At 38.8% G+C, this 25,509-nt stretch overlaps 1 protein-coding gene across 5 annotated transcripts in view; it reads right to left on the bottom strand.

The window, feature by feature from the left end:
- LRRC7 (leucine rich repeat containing 7) overlaps positions 1-25,509 on the bottom strand; it is a 496,684-nt gene that overhangs the window by 359,337 nt on the left and 111,838 nt on the right. For 4 of the 5 annotated variants that reach the window (XM_080658301.1, XM_080658302.1, XM_080658304.1 and 1 more), the window contains exon 2: positions 11,325-11,400. The exons of the other annotated variant lie outside the window; for it this stretch is intronic. In XM_080658301.1, the coding sequence (XP_080514427.1) occupies position 11,325 (1 nt within the window). In that variant the 5' untranslated portion in view covers positions 11,326-11,400. The remainder of the gene's footprint in view (positions 1-11,324; positions 11,401-25,509) is intronic. 5 annotated transcript variants of the gene reach the window in all.

The raw sequence follows: 25,509 nt of genomic DNA, 5'->3' as shown, positions 1-25,509 counted from the left end.
TTTATGGCCTTTAATGTAGCTTCATTCCTTGTTAAAAGCATTCTCCAGGCAGTTTGACAGATGGGACTACGTGTGTGTGTGTGTGTGTGTGTGTGTGTGTGTGTGTGTGTGTGTGTGTGTGATATTTTCAAAGCAAGAACAAATCAGCCTTTTCAAACAGTCTCCAGTTAGAACTCCATAAAGCAGTGCATGCTCCTGTTGGTTGTTTTTTTCCTTGGGGTGGGGGGAGGTGTTTTTTGGTTAAATGGAAATTTAACATATTGCCAAAGAAACCCTGCCAAAACATTTAAAATATTAAACTATTCTATTGATAATTTTAAAAGAGAAATAAATAGATGGTCCCATGTATTCTAAAAAAAATAATAAACTGTGAGTGTTTACACATCCGAGGTGATTGCTAGAGACGGTTGATATTGCATTATGAACCCCGGATCACACGGATGCAGGGTGATAAATGTGGTTGATACGATGATATAAATGCACATTGACTCAAATCTCTCCTGGGAACTATTTTTACCCCGTCCCCACACTCAGAGCTGCTGTAAATTAATAATCACCAAAATGATGAACAGTTTTTATTTAACCTTTTTCTATATTCATGAGCATATGATTATGGTAAGATTTCATATTTATAATCACACTATTAATGTAGCGACTTCTAGTTAAATGTAAAGGCTCACATGAAATATGTAAAACCAGACTCTTCAATGCAGTCAAAACCTTGCAGGGATATATCAAGTCTTGGCTTGTAATTTCTAAATTCCTTATCTTGGAGCTTTCAGGGGAAGCCTCTTTCCTAATGGTAACTGATCTGGAAAAGGCAATTCTGTACACTATGGTTATTTTTCACATAACATGCATTAATGGGGGTGGCTACAGGAATGCACTTAGGCCTCCATCTGCCTCTACAGTACAAGACAGATTAAGAGTAACAATTAATAAAGAACAGTAAAGGAAATGAGAGCTATTTAATTGGGGGCACATAAGTCAATGAAGTATCTATCTCCAAAGAAAATCTGTCAGTAAAGGAGTTAGCTGGCAAGAAGATGGTGGTGGGGAAGACTTTGGAAAAGAAGATTAGTGGCTGCAATAATAAAATCCCTTACAGCAAAGTATTTAAAACAGTAGCCTAGCCTTTCACATTCATTTTCTCCACTCTCTGCTGGGACGCTGGGACGCACTCTCCAACCCAGGTCCCTTGCAGGAAGAAACCGTTCATTCTTCCAGCTGCTGAAAGGTTTCCTGCTAAAGGCTCATGGGTGCCTCCCCCCTGGGCACTGCTTTTTGGTGAAGGAAATTATCTCGCCTAGGTTACACTCTCCAAAGACTGGTTGATGTTGGTTTAAAAGCCCAGGCACCTTGCATCACTTTGGCTTAATTCTGCAAGGCTTTCCCAGCTGGAGTGCTATCCATAGGCTCTATCAAGACCTCTGTTGCAACCTCATCATAGTTTAATTTCTCTCTTTCCCTGGCACTCCCAATAATCCTATCTTTACCTCAGAGCTTATTTCCAAGGACCCAACCTATGACACACCAAATTCCTTAATCTACACTGTAATGTAGCTCTCTCCCAGGCACCTACAATGTCTTAACCACCGGATTCCATGAACTCTTAGGTTTCTTTGTAGCTTTTATTTAACTGGTGAGCAATTTTTTTCTCTCGGTAACCTTTCCTTGCTTCCGTGAACTCACTTTACCCTCATCCTCTTCCTGCCTCTGTTATTTTTTACTTTTGTTGTTGTTGTTAATCCTCACTGGAGGATATTTTTTCCATTGAGTTTTAGAGAGAGTAGAAGGGAGGGGGAGAGACAGGGAAAGAAACATCAATGTGAGAGAGACACATCAATATGTTGCCTCTGTTATGTGCCCCAACCAGGGCTGGGAATGGAGCCTGTAACCCAGGCATGCACCCTTGACAGGAATCAAACCCGTGACTCTTCAGTCAGTGGGCCACTGAGCCAAACCAGCCAGGGATAAAATGTTTTTTGTATTTGTTTATTTTACTAACCCAAGTTTTGTTGGTTCTCTTCTGACCTAGCTTTGTATTCTTTCTTGGGAAATCTCATTTACACCCTTGGCTTTAGTTCCCATCTTTATGGTAAACCTCCTGCGTACACATCTTAAGCTCATATATCTGTTCTTTGTTACAAAAGCTCACTTGGTATTGTCCCCTGGATATTCCCTGGCTGTTCCTGAAAGCCATTTTCCTACCTCTTACCACGAGCCCCACCAATCTACCCTTCATACTATGGCCAGAGGTGTCACATTCAAAGCAACAGTACTGATGGCTATTGTCATTGTTCGAGTGGTGTTGCTTTAATAAGGAGTTGTTTCATTTCCATTTCATAAAGCTATGTCTGTATAGTTTCACAATGGTGATAAAATTTTATGATGTTCGCTCTACCTAATAATGTCTTTCATGCAAACTTTTTCCTCCTGGTACTACAGTAGAAAGAGAATGGTTCTACAAGTCATATATAGAAATAAATTGTACTACTGGTTTTCCCTTTAGTAACTAACTGTGGTAATCATGTAAAAAAAAATCACTCAACAAACTTCCCCACAGTTTAGAGTCTCATCTCTGTTATAGACATATTATGAGGGCCAAGTGAGAAAAATGTGTGTATAAATGTACTCTGATGACATAAAACTTACTCAATAAATGTCAATTTCCCTCCCTCTGCCTTTCTTTTCCTCTCCAGGTCTGGTTCCAGCTATGATTTAAACTCAGTTCCTAATTTCAGCTAGAAAGTACTCAACCAGAGCACAGGTAGGAACTGGGCTCTTTGTTCAGCACAGGAAATTGAGGAATTAAGTCAGATGAAGATAGCAGCATTGGGAAACCTTTCACCTGGCATCAGAACACCTCAGGCCACGGAAGCCAGGTTGCTGGCTCATTCAGAGATACCCAAAGCAGATCTGGCCAGGAGCCTGTGGTGTGCAGCTGGTATTAGTCTCTCTCTGCCCATTATGGCCTTGAGAATCAAGTACTGTTTACCTCTAGCTTCCCTTTCATATGACCACTACTTTGTGGCTCACCCAGCCTTCAATGACTTTCTTTCCTCTCATAATATTTACAATCCTTAGACACTAAAGTTGCATATTGGCAATACAGGACCTGAAGAATTGTGTCATTGATTTAATTCATTAGATTCTGAATGCCTGTCCACATAGATGGCACCTATAACATGTACAAACTAGTCATCATTTTTAGGTTATTTTTCATGGAAAATACCTTATTTTTAATTTCTTTCTGACTGTCCAGCAAACACAATTACTGATACATTCTCAGTAGAATATGCACTTGGGCACTAGAAGGTGATTTGTGGTTAGTTTTTTCTTTTTTATGGAAGCCAAAAAAATGAATAATTATTTGAAATAACAGTTTAACAACAGCAAGTCTCCATAGTAAATTGAAAAGATTTTAGTTACAAAAATTCAATAACCACACAGTTTTGTAAGTTTTGTGGGTCTTTCTGCCGTTCACAAGTACAGACCCCTCTGGGCCTTCTCATCTCAAAAGAGAAATGACCTGTTTTAGATAATTAAAAGAAGTCTGAAGAGGATTTTTACTTTTATGAAAAAACTGTCATTACCATAATAACGTAAATCTTTCATAAAAGTGAAGTGGCTTTCAAAAAGCAGGCAATACTCTGTTTTATGGCACACTGGCCTTTACAAAAGATTTCACAGGAAAATTCTATTTTGGGTGATAGAAATAAAAACTAAAGAGAAAGTCTTAAAAGTCATATAAACAACAACAAAAATAATTCTTCAGTAAACCTAGGCAAAGGAGTGGGATATACATTTAAAAATAGGCAAAGGAGTGGAATATACATTTCTCCAAAGAAGATATACAAATAGCAATAAGCATATGCAAGGATACTCAACATCACTAATCATTAGAGAAATGCTTATCCAAATCACAATGAAATACCAACTCATACCTCTCAGGATGGCTATGATAAAATAAACAATACACCAAAACACAAAATAACAGGTGTTGGCCAGAATGTGGAAAAATCAGTTTGCTTTTTCATTGTTGGTGAAAATGTAAAGCAGTGCACCATCACTATGGAAAGCAATATGGCATCAGTCCTTGAAAAATTAAAAGCATACCTTATGGTCAAGCAATTCTACTTCTGGGTATTTATCTGAAGAAATACAAATTATCGACTTAAAAAATATATATGCACCCCTAGGTTTACTGAAGAATTATTTACAATAGTCAAGCTTTGGAAATAACCTAAGTGTCCACTGACAGACAATTGGATAAAATATGTTGTACATATATACAGTAGAATATTACTTGGCCATAAAAAAGAAAGAATCTTACCATTTGCAGCCACATGGATGGACCTAGAGAGTATTATGCTTAGTGAAATAAGTCAGACAGAGAAAGATTACCATGTGATTTCACTTATATTTGGAATCTAAAGAACAAATGAAATGAACAAACAAAGCAAAATAAGACTCATAGATACAGAGATTGGTCTGATATTTGCCAATTTGGAAGGGTATTGGGGGCTGGGTGAAAAAGTTTAGGGATTAAGGTAGCAACAAAACAAAAGTAGTATGGGATATAAAGTACAGCATTTAGAATATAATCAATATTGTAATAACTATGTATGGTGCCAGGTGAATACTAGACTTATCAGGGGGAATCATTTCATATATTATATAAATGTCTAACCACTATGCTGTAAAGCTGAAATGAATATAAAATAATCCCAAAATGTATACACACACTTTGAATAATTATAAAGGCAGTGTCTATTAAATATATCTCATTGACAATATTGAACTATTAGCTGTTAAAATGTGTATATAATTTTTGGGGACACCTATATAGAATGTCAACTGTAACTAAAAAATAAAAATAAATTAAAAATAGAATTATTGTATAATCCAACAATTCTACTCTGGATATATACTCAAAGAATTGAAAGTGGAAATTCAAAGAAATATTTGTATACCCATGTTCATAGCAGTATTATTCACAACAGTTAAAATATAGAGGCACACCACATATCCATCAACAGATTAATAAATAAAAAGGGTGGAATATAGATAAAATATTATTCAGACTTAAAAAAAAGGGAATTCTCAAGACACATGCTACAATATGGATGAACCTATAGGATATTATGCTAAGTAAAATAAGTTAGTCACAAAAAGACAAATGCTGTACAATTCCACTTATCTGAGGATCTTAGAGCAGTCAAATTCATAGAGACAGAAAGTAGAATGGTGGTAGCCAGGGGATAGGGGAAATGTTGTTTAATGGGTACAGAGTTTCAATTTTGAAAAATGAAAAGAGTTACAGAGATGGATGGCTGTGATGGTTGCACAACAGTGTGAATGTACTTAATGCCACTAAACTGTACACTTAAAAATAGTTAAGATTGCAAATTTTACATTAGGTGCATGTTAGCACAATTATAAATAATCTTTAAAATATTTAAAAATCATTTAAACAATAAAACAAATAATTATCAAAGGAACACCAATAAGACTGATGACTTCTTTAACAGAAAAAAAAAATGGAAGCTAAGACATTGGAATAACATCTTTGGAGTACTGAAAGTCTATAACCAGTAAAAATCATTTTCAGAAACAAAGATGAAATCAAGAATTTTCAAAGAAATAAAAGCTATGAACATTTATTTTCAGTATACTGGCACTAAAATAAATACTAAAGAGAGTCTCAAATGGGGAAAAAACATTCCCAAGTGGAAAACAGATATGCAGGAAAAAATGAAAGATAGTGGAAAAGGGAAATATGTGGGTAATTATAAATGGATCTTGACTGTACAAAATAATAACAGAAATGTCTTGAGTGAGGGGTAAGAATCTCTAGATACATGTGTCACAATAAGAATGATAAAAGATGGAGTTAAAGTCTCCTAAGATTCTATTAATATCAGGTTATTGTTAAAACTAATATCAGGCTATTTGTTTAATATATTATGTTAAACCATAATAAGTCAAGGATAAATGTTGGAATCTCTAGAGTAACCACTATAAGATCAATTAAAAAATGTATATCTAATAAGTTAACACAGAAAAACATAGAATAGCAAAAAGAATTGAATTAATCCAAAATTCAATAGAAAGCAATAAGAGAGAGAAAAACAAACCTAATCAGATAGATTAAAGAAAAAATAACGAGTAACATGATAGATATAAATCCAATTATATCAGCAAATAATTATAAATGTAAATGAATTAAATACTCCAAGTAAAAGATCAATATTACAGACTAGACTTTTAAAAAAGTCTATTATATGATGTTTACAAGAAATCACAAATATAAGAACACAAGAAGACTGAAAGTAGAAGGCTGCAAAAGAAATACATGCAATATACAGATGATGTATCATAGAGTTGTACACCTGAAACCTATATAATCTTATTAATCTTTGTAATTCTAATAAAGTTAATTTTAAAAAAACACATGAACATATTAACTAAAAGAAAGCAAAGAAAGCTGGCAGTAGTTTTACTAAGAATAGAAAGGGCAGAATAAGCAAGAATCAGCATTAAAAATAAAAAAGAACATTTCATAATGAGAAAGTGGTCAACCCATGAAGAATGTAAATGTTAATCATTATATCATTTGGGTTGCAACTTTCAAGCAACTTTCTTCATTATACTTTCATGCATTGGTTGAAATTTTTACAATAAGCATGGATTATATAACTGAAATAAAGCAATAATGCTATTTTTATTGTAGACCAAAAAATAAAGAAAGCAGTACAAATACTTAAGAGTAATCTGTTTCTAAATAAAAAGTCTTAAAAGATTTGGTGGCTATTCTGCCCTAATTACAATCATGAAAATTAACTCTATAGTGCCAGAGAAAGAAAAATAATAATAGTACTAATGAGAATCAGTTGGAAAAATCTCACATAAAAGTGTTATGCTGGTTCAATTGGTGTGGCTCAGTGGTTGAGCACTGACCTATGAAACAGGAGGTCACTGTTCAATTCCTGGCTGGGGCACATGCCCGGGTTGCAGGCTCGATCCCCAATAGGGGGAATGCAGGAGGCAGGTGATCAATGATTCTCTCTCATCACTGATGTTTCTATCTCTCTCTCCCTCTTCCTTCCTCTCTGAAATCAATAAAAATATGTGTATTTTTTTACAAAGTTTTACTTATTTTCCTCTTAGTCTTTTGTTTATTTAAGGATTTAAAGATAGTCAAACAATTCTTAGCGTATTTGCTGCAAGAAGGTAACAGTACTTTAAAAAGAATGTAGGAATAATCCACAGAGAGAAAAGCATTCATTCTTTCATTCAAAAATATCTTATAAATTCCTACTATGTGCCAGGAACTATTAGTACTAGATGGATGGATGGATGGATGGATGGATGGATGGATGGATGGATGGATGATGGATGGGTGGATGGATGGACAGATAGACAGACACATCTACGCCCCAGTTTTTGACAGAGCTCATGAAACCTTTGTAAATTCCTCAGGGATAAAAGTACTAGCAGCATCTTTTGTTCTAATATTTGGTCATTGATGCCAGTTCCTGACACAGGGTTCCTAAATCTCTTGGAGCTTCTTGAGTGATAAGAGTGTCTTTTGTTCTAATGAGATGACTCTGGTTGAACTCCTACATGGCTCCTTGTTGGGGACTGGTCATCTGAAAAGCCAAGCCATGATTAGGAGCTTGGAATTTTCTGCCCTACCTCCCATTCTCCAGGGAAGGAAGAGGGGCTGGAAATGGAGTTAAAAATTGGTCATGCCTATATGAGTAATCCGCCACAATATCTCAATAGTATGGGATTCAGAGAGCTGTCAGGTGGTGAGCAGGAGGATAACATTCCAGGAGGATAACACACCTCAACTTCTCAGGGACAGAAGCTCCTGTGCTCTGAACCCTACCAGACCACGTATCTATGCATCTGGCTGTTCATCTGTATCCTTTATCATGTCTCTTAATAAACAGGTAAATGTAAATAAGTGTTTCCCTGAGTTCTGTGAGCTGTTCCAGCAAATAACAGAATCCAAGGGGAGCAGGTCATGGGAACCTCCAATTTGTAGCCAAATTGGACAGAAGTTGTGGGTTTGCCATCTGAAGTGTGTGGGGGTCATCTGAAATGACTGAGGGCTTAACCTATGAGATCTGATGCTTCTCTAGGTAAACAGTGTCAGAATAAATTGTAGGATGCCCAGCTGATGTCACAGAAAATCGGTTATTGTCTGAAGTCTTGTGAGTGTGGTAGTAGTATGAGAGTAAAGGAGAAAAACTGCAGGAGGACTGGGATTTTCCTAACAAAGATGTAAACAGATTATTTGTCAGCCTACTGTGGGAAATCATTTATGAGATGGCTGAATGAAGTAATAATAGGGTATATGTATTTGACAGGATTACCTAGTAATGAGGATATCCTTAACCAAGGTACATTCAATTGAATTAGCTATTCAAATTATGGGATGTTTTAGGGTGATTGCAACAGAAAGATATTCTGAGAATAAGTAAATCTGAGTTTTAAAAAATATAAAACCATCCAAAGATAAATCTGAACAACATAATTCTACCATTTGGCTTGATGTAAGAAGGAGATAAGGTAAAGAATGAAGTCACTATATTGAAAAGGATTCATAAGTCTGTCTGGCCTTCAAAGTTAGATGCTCTTCATTAGGGTTCCCAATGACTGACTAATTTTGATGCCCAAAAGCTTTTTCTCTCAGTCATCTTCTTCCTAGGTTTTTCAGCAGCATTTAACAGTTAATATCTATGAATCTTCCTGCTTTGTTTTATTATTTTTTTTTCAAAACAAAACAAAAACACTGGAAGCCACTTTTACTCTTACTTTTGAATATTGCTCAGTTTTTTTGTGGCTCATGCCACTTTTGATGATTGCATACTGATCCTAGGAATTGTACCTGTGTTAATGTTCCTCTTCACCCTGAATATGTTTTCTGCCTGATTACATTCTGGTGGCCTCAATCACTATCTCTATTCAGATAAATTAAGTCCATATGTCTTCTAATCCCAGAGCTTCAGTTCTGAATTTCCACCATCCCTGTGAGATACCATTTTGCTTTGCCACAGGCACCTGAATTTCACTGTCTAAACTGAAGTTAGCATTTTAATATCCTCTGTTCAATGTTAACTGCTCTTCTTTTAATATACCAGGTCTCAAATAATGGGATTGCTATTCATCCAAGTCAAGCTTCTTAGAATACAGTGAAGAAGGTATTTCTTTCAAGTCAAAGTCCTGTTCAGTATCTCTACTGCCGCCACATTCCAGGGGTCCTCAAACTTTTTAAACAGGGGGCCAGTTCACTGTCCCTCAGACTGTTGGAGAGCTGGACTATAGTTTAAAAAAAAAAACTATGAACAAATTCCTATGCGCACTGCGGGCCCGGGATGAGTCGGCTGCTAAGCAGGACAGGCAGCGGCACCTGGCGGGCCGGATAAATGTCCTCGGGGGGCCGCAAGTGGCCCGCGGGCCATAGTTTGAGGACGCCTGATTGACTCTTAAATTTTCGACTTGGATTACTGAAAGCATCAATTACCTGGTCTTCTACCAGCAGACTCTCTCAACAGTCTACCAGAAGTTTCTCCTTTTATTCACTAACTCTTAAGTTCTTCAATGCCTTTTAAATTATGATCTTCATTTCCTTTTGAGCTAAAATTGATGTTGACTATTACCAACATATTTCTAAACACATTTTTACAATTTTCTCTCCTTTATTAGAAAGATAACCCAACTGAACTATTTTACAAGTCTTAGAATTTTGAAAGATCTTTTGCTTTCCACTGCCTCATGGTGCAAGCTTGTATCGCTGTATGACAACCCAAAAGAAAAAGTCTAAATTTATAAACCAGATACATTAAAGTCTAGTAATTTACATTAGAATGATCCTTCTCTATTGAATCATTACTTAGCATTCTTGTTATCAAGATATATGGCTCCAATTGTATGAATATTTATGAGTTTATATGTGAAGTATTTATTATCCATGACGTCATATATAAAGCTGTCAAAGAAGACTGAAAGGGAAGAAACTTCTGCTGGCTTATATAATTCTTTAGGAACTGTACTGTTGAGCAATTGAAACACAATTTTAAACATTTTTATAATTAGAGAAACTTCTACTCATAGAATTTTAAATATAAATATAAAATGTACAATTTCTAAATATTTTATTATAGATACTGACATCATTTCTTATAAAGTACACTTCTTTATAAATATATTTTAATCATCATTACTACTGAAAATTCTTATTAAATTAAGAACTAACTGTATTAAGTTTTATCTAAAAGGAGGGTGGGAAAGACAGGATGAAAGAAGATGAAGAGAATAATCAAAGAACATATATGCATAGCCCATGAACACAGACAATGTGTGAGGACCAGAGGGAGGGGAGGGTGGGATTTGGGTGATAGAAGGCAAAGGTGGGGAGAGAAATGGGGGACATCTGGAATAATACCAACAATAAATTTTTTAAGAAATGTATGTTATATATATAAATGTATCGGTGTGTGTATTAAAATATTTATATCGTGTGTATATAAATGTATCAGTTTCTTAATCCATATCCATGAAAGATTTGAGGTAAATACTTTTTAAAATCTTTTAGTCTTAACATTCTGATTCTATTACGATCTTCAAGATACATTTGAGAAGAAAGAATAAACTCCAACAACTTTAATGTGAAACAATGAATTTTTCAAAGATGTTTCTTGCCATTTAAATAATCGTATTTACCCTTCCCACGTTCTTAAATCCTCTTCTTAACCCACTCATCCAAACACTCCATTATTTCATTTCTTGAGAATGTCAGTAAGTACTGATAAATGGAAAGATCCTGCTTTGTGTCTGGATTTCATTTGATAGCACCTTGAAATTTTGAAATATAACCTTCAAAAGTGAATGTAATTTACTCTAGTCTTAAAAGTATGGTTATAACAATTTCTATTAATGGTTTATGAGAGAAATTAATATATTTACATGGTAGCTAAGTATGTCATAAGGCATAGGGAGAGTCTTACTTTTTTTTTTATAAAGAAATATATTGTTGAATTTGGGCCCTAGAAATAAGGCCTGAGAGAGGATACAATATTTAAACTTATCTTTATGACCAAAATAATTTCATTAATATTGACAGAAAATTGCTTTCCTGAAATCCATAGTTACTATTTTCTTCCTATTTTTGTGATATAATATATAGTTAACACAAATATTACTAAGTATAAATTTAAAATTACAAGACTATTTGGTTATTATAGAGTAAAATTCTCAGAACACTACTGAATTCTACATATTTAAGCATAGCAAAATAACATAGTATCTACTTGCTAGTTATTCCTGTCTCTGCAGACTTCTAGGTTGTGACCACTTTGACTTGCATTTTTTTCATGTAGCGGGATCCTTTAAGAAAAAAGAAAATTTAAAAAAAATTTAATTAACTGTATTTATAAATTGACAAATACATCTAAATGAACATAATAAGCAAGAATGGAATGTGAAGAGCTTACTCAGATGTTGTTCTAATCATCAGGTTACACATCCTATCAGAATAATTCCACAAACACTGCATTTTAAATATTTGAGCTGTGAATATATATATTTAGGGTGGAACAAAAGGATGATACTATTGTCCAATATTCCTTTTTAAAGCAACACTTCAAGAGCAGCAAGGAAAATTCATTGTATAGTGATTTCCCTCCTTTCCTGTTTTATTCCTAATAACTAAATAGTAAATGAGAAATGTATTTTCCTTGTTTTTAAAAATTATGAAAACAGAGTTTCTTATAAAATATTTCATAAATTGGATTTTTACAGGTCTGAGTTGCCTTTTCTTCTAATTATTCTGAATAAATAAAGTTTTATGTTCTCACTACTACACCTTAAATGCTGATGTGGTAATTCCTAGTGACCATTAAAAAAACTGCTTTGACACTGGCACTTATTACATGTTTGTATATTCATAGTTTAATGTGTTTTCTATATTATAATCATAATACTTAATCCTGAAATAACCATGTGTTTGTAATAATTAAATTTATTTTAGAAAAGTGATTTCCAGCCCAGCCAGTGTGCTCAGTGGTTGAGCATCGATCTATGAACCAGGAGGTCACAGTTCAGATTCCTGGTCAGAGCACATGCCTGGATTGCAGGCTTGATCCCCATTGTGGGTCGTGCAAGAGGCAGCCAATCGACGATTCTCTCACATCGTTGATGTTTCTATCTCTCTTCCTCTCTAAAATCAATAAAAATATATATAAATTGATTTCCAGACATTAACAAAGATATCCATATTTACTTAGTATTTTAGTTTATACTCTATGCATTTACAAAGCATGGTTGATAGGGGAAATAAAGAAAAAAAAGATACCTTGAAATTACTTGTTTGAATATTTGAACTAAAGCCTTTACATTTACAAAGCCCAAGAATCTCTATATAGTTACTAAATATGTAAGTCAGGACTCCATGGAACCTCCACTTATTAGTGGAGCAGAGAAGTATCTAGTCCATGCACAGTCAGGCACTGCCTGGTGTGTTTTAGGAGTCATAAAGCGAAGTTTTGTTGTTATACTTTAGTGCAATTTTCTAATAAAATTTTTAAAAGAGGAGTGAAAGGACCAAGAAAATATTCAACATCTGCTTAATAAAGTCAACTGTACATAGTAAAACTTAGTTACTTTTTTTTTTTTTTAACCTCTCCTAGAAATTAGAAATCTAAGAGGATTTTGGGGAATAAAAACTATAGTAAAATATTAAATAGCAATTAAAATTCTGGAGATTATGTATTTAATTGATGTAATTCTTTACTTGTCTAAAACACATCCTCTTAGAATAAATAAAGCTTAGCAAACCATGTGTTTAAGCTGAAGTAATTTTCTGAATACAAATGCATTATTAATATGAAATAGAAATTAACTAATTTTTGTAGTTATAAGTATTCTTAATACTTTAGTTTTTTACTTTTATACTAATTTAAAAGCGATTTTCACACCTCCATCACAGTATTACATTATAAAATGCTTACAGTCCGCAATATATTATTCTGAATTTTTTAGAAATACAAAGATACAATCTGATTAAATAACACTTGATATAGACTAGGTCTACAGATTAGAAAACTGAATTAATCTAATTTAACTTGTTTATCTATAAAATAATAATTAATTTTAAGTATCTCATAAGCAGTTTCTTTAAAAATAAAGTTCTGTTAAAGAAAACCACAGGCCCAAAATGGAGTCACTTGTACTAAAGCCCATCACATGGAACTTAGACTTCATACCTAACCTAATTGCAGTTGCAACCTCCTGCAGGCATATAACCTCAATTGGTCGGTCTGGAATTTTTGGTCAGCACCAATGAGATAATTTGTCATGAGCCTCTCCAACCACAATCCCCCCTTGCAAAGGAAGCTGAGGCAATCTGCCCCATCAGATCCAGCCTTCACCAAAGGGAAGGTAGCCTGGCCAGAACAAATCCTTTCTTTTCTTTTGCTAATAGCATTCTTGTCCTGCCTAGTTTCTACCTATAAAATTCTTCCATATTTAAACTTCTGGGAGAAAGTCTCTGTTTCCTAGATGGGATGATGCCTGACATTAATCACTCAATAAAGACAATTAGATCTTCAGATCTGAATTTTTGTTCTTTAACTGTTCTTAACAGCCAAGCACTCTCCTCAGTAGAATGGTTGTTTTTATATTGTTTTACTATAACAAATGAAATTATAAGCCAAAAATGTATGATTTTAATACCCAAGAAAGTGATATATATGTAAAAATAAATTATCATAATATTGTTTTATGTTATTTTGTTGCTACTGTGTTGAAAATAAAAAATGCCTCTTCACTTTCAGGAAGTCTCTATTCAATACAATGGAAGAAATATATATCTCAATTTAGAACAATAATTTAATATTATTGTTATACTAGAGGCCCGGTGCACGAATTCGTGCACGGATAGGTCAGGCCGGCCAGGGGTAGGGGTGGCGGGCCAGCCCTGCCCTCTGGTCGAACTCCTGGTCAAAGGGGCAATTTGCATAATAGCCTTTTATTAGATAGGATTATTATACTATTACTATTATACTACACTATACTGCAGTATACTATATTATATTATTATAATAAGTGTTATATTATTATATTATAATTTTATGATTATAGTATCTTAAATAATAAAGATGTAATATGCAAATGGTCATTACACAGTGAAGTGTAATGACCGACTGCATAACAGCTAGATCATGGATCAGCAGGAGGGTGGGGCAGCGAGCTACAAGCAGGCAGCAGAGAGCTACAGGAGGGGGCAGGGCAGCAAGCTATGAGGGAGGGGGTGGAGGAAGCTACAGGAGGGCGGCAGCGAGCTACTAGCTACAAGCAGGTGGCAGAGAGCTACAGGAGGGCGGGGCAGCGAGCTATGAGGGGGTGCGGGGGGAGCTACAGGAGGGGGCAGGGCAGCAAGCTATGAGGGGGCGGGGGGAGCTACAGGAGGGCCGGGCAGCAGGCAGAGAGCTACTGGAGGGCGGCAGCGAGCTACTGGCGCATGGATTCGTGCACAGGACTACTAGTTATATATAGTGATGTTATTTTTAGGATGAGTAGACTTGCTTTTGTTCTTTGCAAATCCTTGGTATTGGTTCCTGCCATGGCTAGTGCAGTATGCACATTCTTCAGAGAAAGAAAAAATGTTAGGATGGGACACTCCTTTATACACAGTTTTTTCCTGTTTGTTTGTTTGTTTTGTTTTTTTAATTTAACAGACCTAATCACAGGTAACATCACATTTTTAAAACTGTTTTAAAAGGAGGGGGGTGGAGGGAAGAACCTTTGGTTATAATAGAGATGAACATACCAGCCTTGATGGTTCACTGTTACTAAATAATGTGTTCAAAAAATAAATGGTCAGATGTTATTTTTAGTGCTATAATGGTTCATGGTATAGTTCCTGGGTCTCCACATTGTTGTCCATCTTAAAGGACTTATTGGGAGGACCTTTGGAAAGGTCCCTTGCTTTGGGCCATAATCCATTTGTGGTACTTCCGGTTTCCAGTATTTTAGTCAACATCCTTGAAATATAACCTCCTGACTCAGCTCTTAACTGTATGTAAATGATACCACCACCACCACCCCCCGCCCCCCACACACACCATTCATTGTATGCCTTAGGTGAATGCTAATTCCCACTTACTTGCCCTTCTTACTGCAGCCCTTTCCTTCCTGCACTTTCCAGATCTTTCTGTGGCCTAAACTGCACTTAACCCCAGTTTGACCTGCCTCTTTTACTTGCTACTCAAAAGCAGAAAATACTTATGAAAAGTCCTTAAGGTATAAGTTCCTACTTAAAACTTGATCTCCCAGGGGCAAGGACCTGTTCAGATATGCTGCTAATCAGAGTTTATTCCTCTGTAGGCACTGAAATATTTAACAAGCATTGCTGTGGCACTTGAGATATAGCTGCACAGTAAATGGGCCAGATTAGAATGCCAAGCACTACAACTCCCAGCTTCACATCTTAATTATAATTAAATGAGATTGCCTAATGTGAGTGTTTAAATGTTCATTAAAATTAACCTATCGAATCCAGAGGGCACAATGCACACTCATGATAATACTAAAGTTTTAGATTTAGGTTTCCAACTATGGCATAAATAAAAATTCAGGGGATTTGAAATGTCAAGGATGTTTTGAAACAGATATTGAAATGGCTAAGAACTTTAACTCTGTCTCATGTTTAATGTTCTCTTAGTGTTTTTGTGATATGATTACTAATAATCAGTGGCTATTTGATGCTTATAATCTTCTAGGAGCTAACGAAGTACAGGCACTGCACATCAAAGAAATTTGATGAGCACTAACCCAAGCAGGAATTATGATAGAGAACATATTTAGTTTGAATGATAAGGTTTAGAGCAGTGGTTCTCAACCTTTTTAATGCCACGACCCTTTAATACAGTTCCTCATGTTGTGGTGACCCCCAACCATAAAATTATTTTCGATGCTACTTCATAACTGTAATTTTGCTACTGTTAATGAATCGAAATGTAAATATCTGCATTTTCCGATGGTCTTAGGCTCTACAGCAGCGGTTCTCAACCTGTGGGGACTGTATTAAAGGGTCGTGGCATTAGAAAGGTTGAGAACCACTGGTTTGGAGAAATTGTAAATAGTAGAGTCTATTCACTATTTTAGAGTGAATTTCACCACAGCCAGTCTTAGCAAGTGGGAATCTACTATATTTTCAAGGTCACCAGTATCTTCAGAAAATTCATGCAGGTGCCAACCTAAAGAACTATAGTAGAAGGGCTTTCCAGGAAACATGAGACCATACACTCAACACTGTGTTTGTGAGATCAGGGTGGAGCAAAGGTAGACTTTGCAGTATGCACTGTGAGACATTTAAACTTAAAGGCAGAGCTTTAAAGTACAGGTATGAAGACCTTTCAGAAACTAGAGGGCAAAACTGAATTTCTAATATGAGACTAAGGCCTTCTGGGTATATAGCCTGTGAGAGCTTTGGGATACAATATGAATAAGCCCCCTAGAAGAACTTGTTGTTGAGGGGAAAAGATCCAAAATAGATTTAAATATAATGTAAGACATTATATTTGATATGATATGAAATAAGTGTGCAGAATGTATTGTGAGAGCCGGAGGAGGGGCACACAGAACAATCTGGGGGTTCATGAAAGCCTTTTGACCCAGTGATTGGTCAGGACCTTGGATGACCCAAGCATTTTATATATTTTGTTGAAAAACCAACAAAATCAAGATCCATAAGTTTCTTCAATGTGTGTGTTTTATCTTAAGGCCAGTAAAAAGACAGAAAAAAAAAATGGCAGAGCCTTGTGGATCACTATAAGGCTCCCATTGTTCCTTGTACATTTACTCCACCTTACAAATCCTTTACACACTACAGGGAGCGGGGAGGAGCAGATAAGTATAGAACTGCGTGGCCTGGATGGTGCTGGCAAGAAAAGAAAGCCCTGCAGCTGAGGTGAAGACTCTGGGCTAGACAGGCCCACATCTGCTGACTCTCTCTGCTCGAGGTCTCCTGTCTTGGCTTTTACTTAGATCATATTCTCTCGACCATTTTATCTTAAAAAACGAAAATTAAAGTCTGGCTTCATATATCCACACACATATTTGCATAAATCAACACATTTTTTTCATTATCACAAACAATAATTCATACACAATAACAACACTTCCTATGTATTTTTGAGACAGAAGTCAGACACTAAGAGAGGCCCCCAGATAATACATCTTCCCTATAAAACCCTATCATAAAGATTATTTCTTTATCCTAGCTAATAAAGAGGGAATATGCAAATTGACCGTCACACTGTCACAAAGATGGCAGTGCTCATAGCCACAAGATGGCGGTGCCCAGTCCTCTCAACCTCGCTGGAGTCCCCCAGTCCTTTCAGCCCTGCCGGGGGAAAGGGGATGGCAGGTGTGTGGTGCGGCCAGACCTGCCCTCAGGCGGGTCTGGCCACTCCTTGCGCCTGTCGCTGGAATCCCACAACCTTTCAGTGTAGTCGGGGGAGGGGGGTGGGTGGCGGCAGGCGGCAGGCGCACAGTGTGTCTGGACCCACCGTCAGCCCCCTCCGCTGCCCAGGGCCGGCCCAAGAAGCAGGCAAGCCTCGGATGGCGGCTACCCAGACACCTAGGGCCGGCCTGAGGTGCAGGCAAACCTCGAATGTCAGCTTCCCAGCCTCCCAGGGCCACCTGAGGCTCAGGTAACCAGGGCCAGCCAAGGCTTGCGCTGCCGGCAGTGCCAGCAGCAGAGGTGTGATGGGGGTGTCATCTTCCCCTGATCACCGGGTTGCCTCCTGCCCCTGAGGGCTCCTGGACTGTGAGAGGGGGCAGGCCTGGCTGAGAGACCCCCCCTCCAGTGCATGAATTTTCATGCACCGGGCCTCTAGTTCTTTATAATGGTTTTCTTAGGTATAAATCAATATCTTCTGTTCATAGATGAAAAAACTAACTTTGGAGCAAGGCATCACTCACTCATGCACTGAACAAGTAAAGAGCTTACATCTTCCAGGCACTGTGGTGCTAGTGACACAGCTTCCCATCAAAGAACTCACAGTCTCCATAGAAACAAAGTTGAGTGTTCACTTCACCATTTCCTTTGCCTGCCCCCACCTCCTACTACAGCTGGATGGGGTCATGTGACTGACTTTTGGCCAGTGGTGAGTGAAAGTAATAGAAGTCACTTCTAGGCCTGGCCCTGAAAAAAATCATCTCATTTGATCTTTGCTTCTTTCTTCCCCTCAGTAGGCTGCACAGATGCAGTTGACAGACCTACAGTGGAGGAGGGCTTCCCAAAAGGCATTGGACTGTGACATGAGAGACAAATAAACTTTAATTGTATTAAACTGCTGATACTTGGGGCTAAAATTTCATGGGCAAGACAGACATTAGACCAGTGGTTGGCAAACTCATTAGTCAACAGAGCTGCAGTTTGCCGACCACTGCATTAGACAATGAAGACCAAAAATAATTGCTTTGAAATAGAGTACTATGAACTGGAATAACAGAGGAAACCTATTGCAATAGATTGGATTATGTTCAGAAATTCCCTTCCAACCTGCCACATTTCCAAGGGCGTAGTATACCATTAATGTTGGGTTTGGCTCTGTGACTTGCTTTGGCCAATGTAATATATCAGTTCTGAGCCTAGGCCTTAAAATACTTCATATGTTTCTGCTCATATAGCTACATATCTGTCACATGTAAGGCCTATGAAATGTACAGTTCCAGATTAGCCCACTGGTCCTAGGAGGAAGATGTTAGATATATAGGGCAGAGTTGCACAGCAGAAGCACCTTAGATCAGCTGACTTCCAATTGACCTCTAGACATAAATAAGCACAAATGAGATTAGCAGAGCCATTGAGTGAGGCCTGGCCTAGCTTGAAAGGCCCCCATCCAGTCCTCAGACATTTGGGTTAAACATGTCTTCATAACTGCATGTCACTGAAATGTTATTGTTGTTTGTTATGCAGCATTATTTTAGTACTAGCTAACTGATACATCTTCTCAGATCAGGTAAGGTGGTCATGGAAGACTTCACTAAGATGGTAAACATTTAAGTATACACCTAAGAATGAGAGAGCTATCTGTGTCAATAGCTGATAAGAAAATTCCAGGGAGAAGGACCAACATCCAAAAAGACACTAAGGTATGTGGCATATTTTGAAGAACTAAATGATGGCAAGTATGCCTGAGCCTAATCATCATGAATGAAAATAGACCAAGAATATATTGGAGAGACAGGTAGGTCACAGATCAGATCTTGTAGGCTCTGGTAGGAAGTTAATTTTTTAAATTTCCAAGATCAAGTAGAGACTTCAAAATGTCCATTAAAGGCTAGCTTAGAAGTGAAAAATGAGTTGGAAGAGAAGACAAGGAATGCTTAACATTAAAATGCACTTACACAGCAAGCACATATTTTACTTTGACTTTATGCTATATATACAAAATAACTAAAGGCCCAGTGCACGGATTCATGCACCAGTGGGGTCCCTCAACCTGGCCTGAGGGGATCAGGCCGAAACCGGCTTGGTGCATGGATTCATCCAGGGCATGTCTGGTCCATCTCACCCAGTCCTGCTTGGGGCCATCGGGGCCAGCCAGCAGGGTAGGGACCACGGGAGGTTGGCTGGCCAGGGAGGGACCATGGGAGGGCTCCAAGGCATGTCTAGCCCATCTCGCCCAGTCCCAATCGGCCAGACCCCAGCAGCAAGCTAACGTACCAGTCGGAGCGCCTGCCCCCTGGTGGTCAGTAGGCATCATAGTGACTGGTAGAATGGTCGAATGCATGGTCGGACACTTAGCATATTAGGCTTTTATTATATAAGACTAGAGGCCCAGTGCACGAATTCATGCACGGGTGGGGTCCCTCGGCCTGGCCAGCATGGGGGCCAATTGGGGCCATCTCACCCAGTCCCAATCAGGCTAATCAGGACTGGGGGGAGGAAAGCAGGAGGTTGGCCAGCCATGGGAGGTTGGCTGTGGGAGTGCACTGACCACCTGGCCAGCCGGGGGAAGGGACTGCGGGAGGTTGGCCAGCCACGAGAGGTTGGCTGTGGGAGCACACTGACCACCGGGCAGTAGTTCCTGTGTTGAACATTTGTCCCCTGGTGGTCAGTGCATGTCATAGCTACCGTCTGGTTGTCTGGTCGTCTGGTCATAACGGTCACTTAGGCTTTTATATATATAGATGCCTATACACATCACTTTGATCCTAAATGGGAGAGATGTGAACATGGAGTGGGGTTGATTAAGCACCTCTTCTTCACCTTTCAGTCTGATTCCTGCCACTGTCTTCATGTCCAAATAAAACTAAACATTTTTAAAGTTAACTGCTGAGCATCTTTTCATATATCTGTTGGCCATTTGTATATATTCTTGGGATAAGTGTCTGTTCAGGTCCTCTGCCCAGTTTTTAGTTGCATTGTTTGTTTTTCTGGTGTTGAGTTGTATGAGTTCTTTATATATTTTGGTTATTAACCCCTTGTTAGAGTTGTTGTTTGCAAATATCTTCTCCCATTTGGTTAGTTATCTTTTAGTTTTGTTGACTGTTTCTTTTGCTGTGTAGAAGCTTTTTTGTAGTTTGATAATAGTCCCATTCATTTACCAATAGATATATAAAAAGATGCTCAAATTCACTAGTTATTAGGGAAGTGCAAATCAAAACTAGAATGAGATGCCACCTCACACCTGTTAGAATGGCTATTATCAACAAGGCAAGTAATAACAAGTGTTGGGGAGGTTGTGGAGAGAAAGGAACCCTCATTCACTGCTGGTAGGAATATAGCCACTATGGAAAACAGTATGGAGGCTCCTAAAAAATTAAGACTAGAATTACCATCTGATCTAGCAACCCCTCTTATGGTTATCTGAAAAATTTGTAAACATTTATTCACAAAGATATAAGCACCCTTATGTTCATTGCAGCATTACTCACAGTGGCCAACACATGGAGACAACCAAAGTGTCCTTCATTAGATGAGTGTATAGAGAAGATGTGACACGTATATACAATGGCATACTACTTAGCCATGAGAAAAGATGAAATACAAGATCCACCTATATTGCTGCAACATAGATGGATCTTGAGAAAATTATGCTAAGTGAAATAAGTCAGACAGAAAAAGTTAAGAACCATATCATTTCACTCACATGTGGGATATAAAACTGAAAGCAATAAATGAACAAACAAGAAAAACAAACAAAACCTCATAGGCACAGACAACAGTGTGGTTGTTACCAGAGGGAAGTGACGGGGGAGGAAAGTAAAAGGTAAAGAGGATCAAATATAAGAAGATTTGACTTTGAGTTGTAGGCACAAATACAAATGGTGTTATCACAGAATTGCACATTTGAAATATAACCTATACTAATAATAGAGGAATGTACAAATTGTCCGGGACGCCGTCACAGTAACAGTAACAGTAACGACCAAACAGCAGGCTATGTGGGGCGACAAGGCCGGCAGGGGGATTAGTGAGGGATGACCTAATGACTGAACAGCAGGCTGTGTGGGGCAACCAGGCTGGCAGAGGGTTTAGTGAGGGACGACCAAACAACTGAACAGCAGGCTGCGTGGGTCGACCAGGCCAGGAGGGTGGTGAGTGAGGGATGACCAAATGACTGAACAGCAGGCTGTGTTGGACAATCAGGCAGGCAGGGGGAGCAGTTAGGGGCAACCAGGCCAGCGGGGGGGGGGGGGGGGGGGACAGTTGGGGGCGACCAGGCCAGCAGGAGGGGGCAGTTAGGGGCAATCAGGCCAGCAGGCAGGTGAGCAGTTAGGAGGCAGCAGTCCTGGATTGTGAGAGGGATGTCCAACTGCCGGTTTAGGCACGATCCCCGGGATCGGGCCTAAACCAGCAGTTGGACATCCTCCGAGGGGTCCCGGATTGGAGAGGGTGCAGGCTGGGCTAAGGGGACACCCCCCCGTGCATGAATGTTGTGCACTGGGCCTCTAGTCTTATATAATATAATCTTATCAGCCAATGTCACCCCAATAAATTTAACTAAAAAAAAAGTTGCTGAGAAAATAACATTTTGCATGAAGGATAAAGTACTGTTAAATTACATCCTTAAAATGAAATTCCATGGAGAAGGAACAATATCACAAGCTTTGAGAGTCCTGATGGAGATCAGAGGCCCTTGTACACTCTCCCTGGTACTGCTACCTAATAGGTCAGGTATGACAGATAAGAGCAAGAGACCTGGGAACCTCTCACCAATTTCACAGAACACTTTGCTGATCTACCTACTTTTATTGGTTTTATAGTATATACAATTTATTTTACCCAAAGGTATCCTTATGGCACCAATAACCTGTTGTACCACCACTTCGTAGAACCATGTGGTCCAGCTAAATATGTAATATGCACCAAGGGATACAAAAGAGTCATAAATGAGCCATTGTAACTAAATTTTACTGGCATCTCACCTTGGCCTGTCTTTATTGCCTTTTCCTTTTCAGTTCTAAAGCAACAGTCTGTCTCCTTATTGGCCTCTAGGACTCTGTGCCTACCTCCAAGACTGTAATATAGTCCAGAGATGACTTCCTCAAACATTTTCATCATGCGTGTTTCACTCAAGGGAAGAAGGGTGAAAAAAAAAAAGATAACATTTGCTGAGTTCATATTTTATTTCTGATGCTATCCTAGATGATTAGAGATGGTATTTCTCTCAGGTAAGTTCCCTCCTGCAACAGACTCTGCCTAAGATGAGATCTGAGAATCAATAAATACTTCATTGGGGAGGAAATTCTAAAGAACAACAGTAGATGAGTAAGAAGTGAAAGAGGGAAGGGAAGGAAGCCAGTGCTGGGTGTGTAATGAAGCAATTACCACCCTGAGAACCTAAGGCTCTATGCTGCTTGGGACTTTGAGAGACCATGTTCACATACATCAGGGTGGGCCAGTGGAGGGGGGGAAGGTGTGCTACTCACTGCCCCACTCCCATCTGTCAATGACTGAAGGCTGCACCTGGAGACATTAACTCCTCTGTATTTCAGGCTGCAATGAACACAAGCTGAGTGAATATTCTCAGGAGGATTTGACAGTTCTGGCACTTAGACACCATAAGCACATACCAGATGTTAAGGGGACAAGAGGACATGAGAGGGTCCTCAACAGCTTACAGAATCTTTTTCTCATTTATTTCTCATTAATATCACCATTTTAGAGAGGCTTTCCATGAACACTAAATTTAAAGACACATACCCCAGTTCTCTGTCACTTTTTTCTTTCTTTCTGAGCCCTTATCACAATTGTTCACTACTAATTTGCTTCTTTTCTTATATTTTTACTAGAGGCCCAGTGCCTGGATTCATGCACCAGCGGGGTCCCTTGGCCTGGCCTTTGCCCTCTCGCAATCTGGGACCCCTCAGGGGATGTCAGAGAGCCAAATTCGGCCCAATCCCCACAGGCCAGGCCGAGGGACCCCACCAGTGCATGAATCGGTGCACCGGGCCTCTAATATGCATATAAGACCTTTGGTTAATCTCTTCCTGCTCTCTCCTCTCCCCCTTAGGCTTTTGCTAGTATATGTATAGATTTGTCCCTAAACTGTGAGCATAATGAGGTCAAGAACTGAGTGTTTTGTTCATCAACATCAGGTACAAAGTGGGAACCCAAAATGTGTAGAATCAGTGAATGACAGCCCTATGAGGCAGGTAGTGTGATCTTCATTTCTAGGTGGAGATACTGACAGGAATAGCTAGATAGCTTAATTAGGCAGGCTTAGAAAGTTTTAGGAATGAAAATGGTCTATGGCAGTGGTCGCCAACCAGTGGTCCACGGAACACTGGTGGTCCATGAGGTTCGAAGGGTTGGCGACCACTGGTTTAAGGAAACCTTTGGAGCAGCAGTCGCCAACCAGTGGTCCGTGGACCACTGGTGGTCTGTGAGGTCTGAAAGGTTGGCAACAGCTGGTCTATGGGGGAAGGAAAACATAGTGGATACTTGAAGATGCCAGGGTGTTTATCTTACTTGTACAGAGAGTAGAGAAATGGAATAGGCAAATAGAAATATATCTGGCCTGAAAGACAACCATAAACCAAAAGGTATCTTGGGCCTGAGCAATTAAAGTGACCATACGTTAGGCCAAAAGTAGCCCTGACCTGAGTAACTGGGAGGGACATATGATAAGGCTTTCTCTGCCAACACAACTGGGAGAGCTAGAAGATAAATCAAAAGTGACTCCAACCAACAAAATAAGGGGAAGAGAAGGTGGGGGATACCACGTGGGCTTTGAGCTTTGGAAACTAACTCTATGTAGCAAAATGGCCAATAAGAAGGGGTCAGGTTCAGACAAAGAACTGCAGCCTATTTAATGCCTCAAGACAAAGAAAGCAGTGGTCACCTTTCTCAGGGGTCCCTTTGTCTGTTCAGGAGGGACAGAGTCCTAGGCTTAGAATTTAGAATTAGGTTTTAGAGGTAGTGCCTGCTTGCAATAAAGTTTCTGCTTGCAATAAAGTTTCTGTACTTTTCACCTATCACCTTTCATCTGTGGCTTCATTCTTCGAAACCATCGAGACAAGAACCCAGGAATTCAGGGCATTCCAGTTCAATTTTCACATTTCAATACTAAGACCATATTGATGGTAACAGGATTCCAATCCAGGATGGTTTGACATAAAAATTTCATACTCTTTTTTTTTTTAAATATATTTTATTGATTTTTTACAGAGAGGAAGGGAGAGGGATAGAGAGTTAGAAACATCGATGAGAGAGAAACATCGATCAGCTGCCTCCTGCACACCTCCCACTGGAGATGTGCCCGCAACCAAGATACATGCCCTTGACCGGAATCGAACCCGGGACCCTTCAGTCCGCAGGCTGACGCTCTATCCACTGAGCCAAACCGGTTTCAGCAAAATTTCATACTCTTTAGTACACTATGATATTGACACCATGCTGTTTTCCTATTTCCTGACTCAGAAAAATTCAATTATTTCCTACTTCCTACATCATTAAATCTAAACTCCTTGTTCGTTCTATAGCCCAGCTAGTTAGCTTTGTCTTGCATCTTTAAAAAATAGTGTACAAATACATAAAAGATAAATGAAATGCTGCTTAAAACCATAGGTGAAAATGACTTGCAGGTTGCTTATTGTCAACAAGTACTTTAATATGAGAAAACAGTGTGATTAGACCTCTAAATCATCCTATATAATAAAGATGTAATATGCAAATGGTCGTTACTCAGTGAAGCATAACGACCAACGGTGTAATGACCAGATCACGGATCAGCAGGAGGGTGGGGCAGCGAGCTACAAGCAGGCGGCAGAGAGCTACAAGAGGGAGCAGGCTAGCAAGCTATGAGGGGAGGACGGGGGCAGGGCAGTGGGCAGAGAGCTACAGGAGGGGGCAGGGCAGCAAGGTATGAGGGGGGTTGGGGGGAGGAGGGGAGGGGGAGCTACAGGAGGGCGGGACAGTGGGCAGAGAGCTACTGGAGGGCAGCAGCAAGCTACTGGCGAGCTACTGGTGCACAG

Source organism: Plecotus auritus, assembly GCF_963455305.1.
Source record: "Plecotus auritus genome assembly, chromosome: 2".
Classification (NCBI taxonomy): domain Eukaryota; kingdom Metazoa; phylum Chordata; class Mammalia; order Chiroptera; family Vespertilionidae; genus Plecotus; species Plecotus auritus.
Note: the sequence above shows the minus strand (reverse complement) of the source record. Positions and strands in the feature narration are given on the sequence as shown.